This window comes from Rhinopithecus bieti, unplaced genomic scaffold (assembly GCF_001698545.2).
Source record: "Rhinopithecus bieti isolate Rb0 unplaced genomic scaffold, ASM169854v2 scaffold_62034, whole genome shotgun sequence".
Classification (NCBI taxonomy): Eukaryota; Metazoa; Chordata; class Mammalia; order Primates; family Cercopithecidae; genus Rhinopithecus; species Rhinopithecus bieti.
In genome coordinates this window covers 1,381,282-1,389,783 of record NW_016823752.1, presented here as the reverse complement: position 1 = coordinate 1,389,783, position 8,502 = coordinate 1,381,282, and the positions used below count along the sequence as shown (strand labels likewise).

Here is an 8,502-nt window from a genome sequence, read left to right as displayed (position 1 = left end):
CCCCCCCCCCCCCCCATCACACTCACAACAGAACCCAAACTCCTGGCCGCAGCCCAGGGAGCCAGCCCCTCGCTCCCCGCATTTCACTCCTGCTATTCCTGGAACACACCAAGCTCACCTCCAGCTTCGCGCCCGGCTTGCTCTCCACATCCTCTCAGGACTCACACCCCCCATCATTCTGTCTCTACGCTAGCTAAAACAGACACAGGTGCACTGTGTCAGCAAGGATCCAGGGAATACCTACACAGTGGGGAAAGGAACAAAATGAAACCTAAAATGTTTTGTGGGGTCACAGGGTCGGGGTAGTTTTATTTTTTTCCTTACATTTTCCACACTTTCTGAATTTTTACAGAATATGTATTAATTTTATAAATATTAAAAGTATCATTGAGGCCGGGCGCGGTGGCTCAAGCCTGTAATCCCAGCACTTTGGGAGGCCGAGACGGGCGGATCACGAGGTCAGGAGATCGAGACCTGGCTAACACGGTGAAACCCCGTCTCTACTAAAAACAAAAATACAAAAAACTAGCCAGGCGTGGTGGCGGGCACCTGTAGTCCCAGCTACTCGGGAAGCTGAGGCAGGAGAATGGCATAAACCTGGGAGGCGGAGCTTACAGTGAGCTGAGATCCGGCCACTGCACTCCAGCCTGGGCGACAGAACAAGTCTCTTTCTCAAAAAAAAAAAAAAAAAAAGTATAATTGAAAAGTTTCCTTAAAAGTTGTGTCACTATTTTAGTTAAGAAATTTTTACTTTTTTTTCTTTCCCAGACAGGGTCTCACTCTGTCGCCCAGGCTGGAGTGCAGTGGTAAGATCTCGGCTTCCTGCAACTTCTGCCTCCCAGGCTCAAGTGATCCCCCACCTCAGCCTCCCAAGTAGCTGGGACTACAAGTATGTACCACGCCCAGCTAATTTTTATATTTTCTGTAGAGACAGGGTCTCACCATGTTGCCCAGGCTGGTCTCGAACTCCTGGGATCAAGCAATCCTCCCACCTTGGCCTCCCAAAGTGCTGGGATTACAGGTGTGAGCCACCACACCCAGTCAGTAAAAATTATTTTTAGGTTACCATTTTCACACTCAAGTACATCACATAAATATCCCCACTCCAAATGTTTTATATACTTTTCAGCTTTCTCCTACCAAAAAGTCAGGAACTCTTCAATGCCAGAAACACTCTCCTCTTCGCCTCCTCACTTTCTCTGCACCTCAGATGGACGTCATCATTTCACTCCCACTTACCTCTTCAGCCACACCTGGGTCTCCCTGTCCTCTTACCAACCAAATTTCCAGTCTATCCTTCTTGCTGATTATAAAATATTCTCAAAATCCAACAGTTATTTATTAAACCAAATCTACTTAATCTGTATTTCAAAGGGAAAAGCACAGAATCCGGACTACTAAAGAAATTAGCCATGGCAATCAATCCTTGTTTAGTGAACCTGTAATCAAAGAATAAGCTGGGAAAAATCAAGCAATGTCCACCACACACTTCTGGTTTAAATACTCCCAAAATATTGTTCAGTGTTTAAAGTATAACTAAACTCAAACAGTAATTCAATTAATAACTTCTAAGTACTTACTACAGGCCAAACACATCAGGCCCTAACAATATGATGTACAGTGGTTAACGAGACGGACATAAACACAACAAATGTGGCACGAGTACCCAAGGCAGACTGTGATAAGAGCGTCAAAGAAAATGAGGGCACTATGACAGCTCACGACTAGGAGGACCTCATGAAGTAGATGCTGAGGGAGGGCCTTGCAGGAAGCACCGTTAGCCTGGCAGCCAAGGCTGCCGCATGAGGAGCCCAGGGAGCAGAGAGGGGAACCCACAGGGAAGGAAGGGCGGCACTGGACACTGCTGCTGCAGGAAGGCTGTGCCACGGGGCTCTAAATGCCACTTAGCCAGTCACTCCATTGAGAACCCCAGGTGACAAGGTCCAGATGTAGATCTCTGATGACGCTGCTTAATCCAAGAGTAAAAAATAGAGTACTCCATTTTTTTGGCCACAAATCACCTAAGGAGCCGTCTAGTTCTCCCACCTCTAATCTGCTCTGGGTGTGTGAGGGGTGGGTGGTTCTCAGGTTCCTGGAAGGGGAGTGAAGACTCCTCTAATGATCCTCTGAAAATATTTCAATGAATGCAAGGGCACGCTGCCTGACCAGAGAGCAGTGCTGCTGAGTTGTACACTCTAAACACAAGAGCAGGTAGCAGTGAGAAGCCATCCCACAGGCTGGGCCATGACTTGTCTCTATCAAGCACACAGAGAAATTTGCCATTGAATTCAATACTTAAGAGCAGGGATGAATTAATTCAAAATACCAAGCTGTGGAATCAGAAACCTGGGTTCCAACCTTGGCCCCGCAATTTACTAGCTAGATGATAGTGAGCAACTACTGAATCTCTCAAAGTCTCAGTTTCCTCATCTACAAAATGAGGTTCACCATAATTCTACCACGGTATAAGCACAACATCCAGCATATTTTAAGTTTTCTATAAATGTTAGCTATTTGTATTATGATTAACCTGAAAATATTATTTAAATACATACTATATCTACTACAGCCATTAAAATCACAACTCAAAAAATGCACCCAATTTTTAACCTTAAGCAAGATAATTTGGTCTTCATCCTGAAGATTATTAGTAGAGAACAAATTAAGCCATCAACAGATTCGATGAGATTGATTTTCTAGAAAGGACCCTCTGACTGCAGAGAAGCGGAACCAGAAGAGAGAACAAGCCAAGGCAAGCCCCTCAGCTGGAACTGTGGAACTCAGTCCCAAATGTGAAGGCTCCAGAGACACTTGGATGTGGGCCCAAGAGCTTTTAAACAAAAAAGTTGCCCTTTGTATCCCCAAAAGATTCTATACACCCTCAGGTTAAAAATGACAACCGAACTTCAAGATGCACAAAAATAAATGCGACTCAAGTGAATACAGAAACTCCACAGTTGGGTGCTTTCTCAAGATTCAAAAAACTGCAGAAAAGTTGAACTGTTTGGGAAGACCTAAGTTTCTGCCTTCCTGTTTCTCGTCTACAGTGTGGCTTAGTTGTTCCACACTCCTGCTTTTCTGAAGGATGGGGGAGGGGTCGGGGGGGAGTTGGGAGTAAGCCACAGAGCTCAGTAGAGGAACAGAGCACATCCACTAGCCATCCTTGACTCCCGATGCAAGTCAGAGTAACTTCCACGCATTTTAATGTTTCAGATGCCAAGCGCCAACAGAGACCTACAGGATCAGAAGCCCTAGAGATGGAGCCCACAGTATTAATTCTGAATAGGTCCCACATTTAGAGTTTAAAATGAAAAGGCATGAAGTTAGATACCATAACAAGTCCTGTTCTCAACCATTGGCCACCAGTTCCCCTTCCCACAGGCAATCTACGTCATCAGGTTCTTGTGTAATCACAGGTGATCCCAATGCATGGCTCTAGTTGAAAAGCAATGCTCTAAAACAGCAAAAACATTACTCTGGATGTGTGGTTCTCAAACTTTTTGGTCTCGGGGCTTCTTTACACCATTAAGATTGAGAACTCCAAAAAGCTTTTGTTTATGTAGGTTGTATCTATCCATAGTTACCATATTAGAAATTTAAACCAAGACAATTTTAAATTTTAACTTATTTAAAATAGTAAATCCATTAAGTACAACTTGAAACAAAGCCTGAAACTCTGAAATTTTAATACACAGCTAATGTATATCTTAATACACATGTAATACACATTGATCTTCCCAATGATGTAATTATATAACCAAAGGAAGATCACATGGTATTTGGAACTTCATCAAAAGCTCTTTATCATTTTGGAAAATCATGAAACCAATAGCAACACCAATTGTCGTACTGAATCACCAAAACAATACTCCTTTATCTTCTGCTAGTGGCTTGTAGTACACTCAATAGAGGTCTTGCATATTATGGCAATCATCTTCGAATATGTGGTGTACTGTAGTCATACCTGAACATTTACGATGAAATACTTATCTAACATAAATTCCTCTTTATGTATTCTTTACCTCATAGAAAAAAGATTACAAAGTAGCTATGACAAGAAGTGTAACTTCTGATAGATTTGAAACACTAACATCAAGCACACTGCTTCCAATGATAAGAATAACTACCCAAAGACATAATAAATAAATGTGCTCCCAGGAGGGGCAGGGATATGAAGACAGGATTTGACTATGACTGGCTGGCAGTATGTGTTTCAAGCAAATTCACAGATGTTATAAGTTGGAAAAGTTGGTAAATCACGCTTATGGTAACTTTATAAAATTGTCAAGCACCATTTTATGCAGGTGTTTTGCTTCTGAAGGTCCCTTGAAGGCAACTGTTTAATTTTTTAAAAGATACCTTATAAAAATGTGATTCATATGAAATTCTCATTAAAAGTAACAAGTAAGTATCTATTATGCCTTGATTTCATAGTACTAAAGAAGCAATGTATTACAAAAGCATAAGTAACATGTCATCAAAGAATAATCAAATGTTCTGTGGAGTTACCAGATAAAATGCCCACTAATCAAATTTTTTAACATCAAATATTGTAAACGTAGTAATTAATATTGCTCCTTTGCTCACTAAGGTATAACAAATGAAAGAACAAGGTAAGCTACTATTTATAAATTCTTCAGTAAATAGCAGCATAATTTAAAATTATATCATAAATGCTTGACAATCCTAGCTATCTAGAACACAGCAAAAAGAGCATCACCTTTAATGGACTTCATGACATAATTTATTCAGAGGGCCGGGCGCAGTGGCTGGCACCTGTAATCCCAGCACTTTGGAAGGCCAAGCGGCAGGGGGGCGGGGGAGGGGGATCACTTGAGGTCAGGAGTTCGAGACCAGCCTGGCCACATGGTGAAACCCCATCTCTACTAAAAACACAAAAATTACCCAGGAGTGCTGGCATACACCTGTAATCCCAGCTACTCGGGGGCTGAGGCAGAAGACTCACTTGAACCCAGGAGGCGGAGGTTGCAGTGAGCCAAGGTCAGGCCACGGCACTCCAGCCTAGGTGACAGAGCAAGACTCCGTCTCTAATAAATACATAAATAATTCAGAGAGGACCCTGCCAGGATTTGAGAGCCCACTTTTAATTTAGACACAATTCTAAATGGGAAGATAGTAGGATGCAGAATTTTGCTGAAAAGAAGTTTTTCAATCTCTTAGAAGGGGCAAAACTTTTATATCAAAGAATCTTCAATGTAAAAAATAAAAAGTTCTTGGCCGGGCACAGTGGCTCACGCCTGTAATCCCAGCACTTTGGGAAGCCGAGGCAGGACGATCACGAGGTCAGGAGACCGAGACCATTCTGGCTAACACGGTGAAACCCCGTCTCTACTAAAAATACAAAAAATTAGCCGGGGGTAGTAGCGGGCACCTGTAGTCCCAGCTACTCGGGAGGCTGAGGCAGGAGAACTGCATGAACGCGGGAGGCGGAGCTGGCAGTGAGCCGAGACCGCGCCATTGCATGGTAGCTTGGGTGACAGAATGAGACTCTGTCTCAAAAAAAAAGTTTTTAAGTTGAGAAATGTCATTTTAGCTCACAATGAATGACTTTCAAAATCCAATTATGACAATGGGAATGTATGAATGTGTGGTTTATCCCTAGAACAAAAAACTCTGGAACCACTGGTACAAGGAAAACACTGACATTAAGGTGGATAAGTCCTATCAATCTTAGTTTTATCTAATTCCCCCTATGACGAGGAACATGAAACATGAGAAAGGAAACCCAGTGTACTAATGACAAAAACAAACGACGGCAGGCCATGCTCATACCTCAAGGCCTTTTCATTGGTTCTCTCTACTCAGAACCTTCCCCAGATGTTCAAATGGCCCTCCCTTACTCCATTCAGGTCTCTGTAAATATCTCAGGGGCTTTCCCTCACCTGTCTCTTCTCTCTGTATTTTTTTTTTTTTTTTTTTGAGGCGGAGTCTCGCTCTGTCGCCCATGCTGGAGTGCAGTGGCACAATCTCAGCTCACTGCACGCTCCACCTCCAGGGTTCACACCATTCTCCTGCCTCAGCCTCCCGAGTAGCTGGGACTACAGGCGCCCACCACCACGCCCGGCTAATTTTTTGTATTTTAGTAGAAAAGGGGTTTCACTGTGTTAGCCAGGATGGTCTCGATCTCCTGACCTCGTGATCTGCCGCTCTCTATTCCTTTACCGTACTTTTTCACCACAGTACTTATTGCTAATTAACACGGTTGGTTTATCATCTGTCTCTTCCACTAGAGTGTCAGATCTGTGGGAGGAATGACTTGTGCATCTGCATCACCAGCACTTAGCATAGTTCCTGGGAGGAACTTTGAGGACAGGGTTGTCCTCAAAGATTTCTTAGATAAATAACTAGATAGAACGAAACTTTACAAAATGTAGCAATAATTGTGTGAAGTCACTCATTTAATAGTAACACAAAATAATTCATGATTGCCCAAAGATTATCATAGAACATCCAATGAATTACGCGCAGTAATTGTCATGAAGCATAAAAGGTCAAAATGCATTCCCAGTACTTTAAATGCAACTTTGAAGTCTTCCTTCAAAAATTGAATAACTTCTTTTCCACATTTTGGTGCTTAAGACGTAACACAGTTGCTTCCATTACTCAGAAAACACCCTCACGGTGCATACTCACTCCCCCACCAACCTGGCCAAAACAAGGAGCAAGAAATGGCATCCTGTACCATTTCTTTCAAAGCACCTCGGCTACAAAATGGTTTTGCCTACTGTATAGGATTAGTTTAGTTTTGCTTATTAGTAACAATATTCGCCATGTGAACTTTCCCAGAATAGTTTTATATCAAATCCAACCCTCAACCCTTTAAACAGTAGGAAAATATGGCAGATAACAGTCGTTAACACCCATTCCCATAATACTCACGCCTGTTAAACTTTCCTAATGAAAAGGGACGATGATGTGACTCTCCAGCACCCCGCATGCTCCTCCGCGGCGTAGCCGCTCTCTCCACCCCACACAGCATGAACCCAAAGGCACGCAGAGGCGCCCTCCCCTGGTGTGTGACACCAGAGAACCGGGATAAATTGGCGAGCTGGCATTCCTCCCATTCTCACTGACGGACCCGCGCGCGGAGTGAGCGGTGACTCAGCCCGCTCCGGCCCGGACTCCGCCCTCCCGCATCCCGGCTCCGCGTTCTCGCCCCGGCCTCGGCCTCTCCACTCCCTCCGTACCGGTCCCGGCCCCCAGCCCTCCGCTCTCCTCCCTGGCTCCCTGACGCCCGAGCCCGAGCCCTCCGCTCTTCTCCCCGGTTCCCTAACCCCCGAAACCAGCCCTCCGCTCCCTCGTCCGGGCCCCACGTCCTCGGCCCGTCCCCCAGCCCTCTGCCCCGGCCCTGCATCCTCGTTCCTCCAGCCCCGAAACGTATTAGGGCTGCACGCGCAGGGAGTGGCCCCCGGGGCGCGTCTGCGGGCCCCGCGTCGCCCGGCCCCTCTACCTTCGCTCCTGCCCAGGATCCTGCAGCACAGGTTCTGCAGCAGAACGTTCGGCGACTTCTGGTCCGGGGTCGCCATCCTTGCCCGGGACTGTGCACGGGGGTCTGGGCAGAGCCGCCACCGCCGCCGCAAGCGCAGGGACCGCGGCCCGCGCCCTCCCTGCGCCCCTCAAGCTCCCAGCTCCCGACAGGCTAAGGCGCGGGCGCCGCCGGCCACCAGGGCGCCATTTTAACGGAACCCGCCGAAAGCGCGGTCGCTTCCCACAATGCCCCGCTTCTTCCCTGCGCCGCGACCGCGCGTGCGGCTGCCTAAGCGTTCCCGGCCCTGCCGTGCGTATTCCCCCGGCTGCTGCCCGTCCGGCCGGGAAAGTTCCGGGCGACAGGTGGCCTCGAGCTGCGCGGACAGAGCGGGGCTGGAGTCGCGAGCGTGACGGGCTTCCTTGGAGAGCACTTGGTGGCCGGTAGCACCTTAAAGGCCATAATTTGGTGTGTTTGTATGGGTGTGTGTGTGTGTGTTAACGGCATTGGTTTGATTCACGCTTCTGATGAAGCCTGTTTAAAGGGTGCAGGGGGTTATGCGGTGCGGCAGTTCACCCGCTACTCTCTCCAGCAGGCGCCCTGGTCAGGCCCGACCTCACCCCGCCGCGCAGGCCGCTCCCCCAGGCCCGGGTGACTGGGACGTCCTGGGAAAATAAATGAATCACGTACGGAATGAGAGAACAGAAGACCTGCCGAGAAAAAGATCGATAAGCGGACAATTACACCAAGCCATCTTCAGTGCAATCGTTAAAGCTTACACATGGGTGCACGCGGGTACCTTGTTTCAGAATTATGGGAAACCACACTATTGCCAAAATCATTAGCCATTATCAAGATTCCAGGCCTTTCAAAGACACTCAAAAAAGCAAGATAAGCCAGTTAGCAGACAGTATAGCAAACAGGGTGGCCATAAACCTATCTGAACAAAAAGATCAAACCATTTTGGCCTTTAAGGAAGTTAGATTTTTATGTAAAATTAGCTCAATCCAAATCCC

At 46.3% G+C, this 8,502-nt stretch overlaps 1 protein-coding gene across 1 annotated transcript in view; it reads right to left on the bottom strand.

The window, feature by feature from the left end:
- TUBGCP3 (tubulin gamma complex component 3) overlaps positions 1-7,752 on the bottom strand; it is an 80,791-nt gene extending 73,039 nt beyond the window's left edge. The window contains exon 1 of the mRNA XM_017861769.1: positions 7,472-7,752. Coding sequence (XP_017717258.1) covers positions 7,472-7,547 — 76 coding nt within the window. The 5' untranslated portion in view covers positions 7,548-7,752. The remainder of the gene's footprint in view (positions 1-7,471) is intronic.
- Positions 7,753-8,502: the final 750 nt, after the last annotated feature.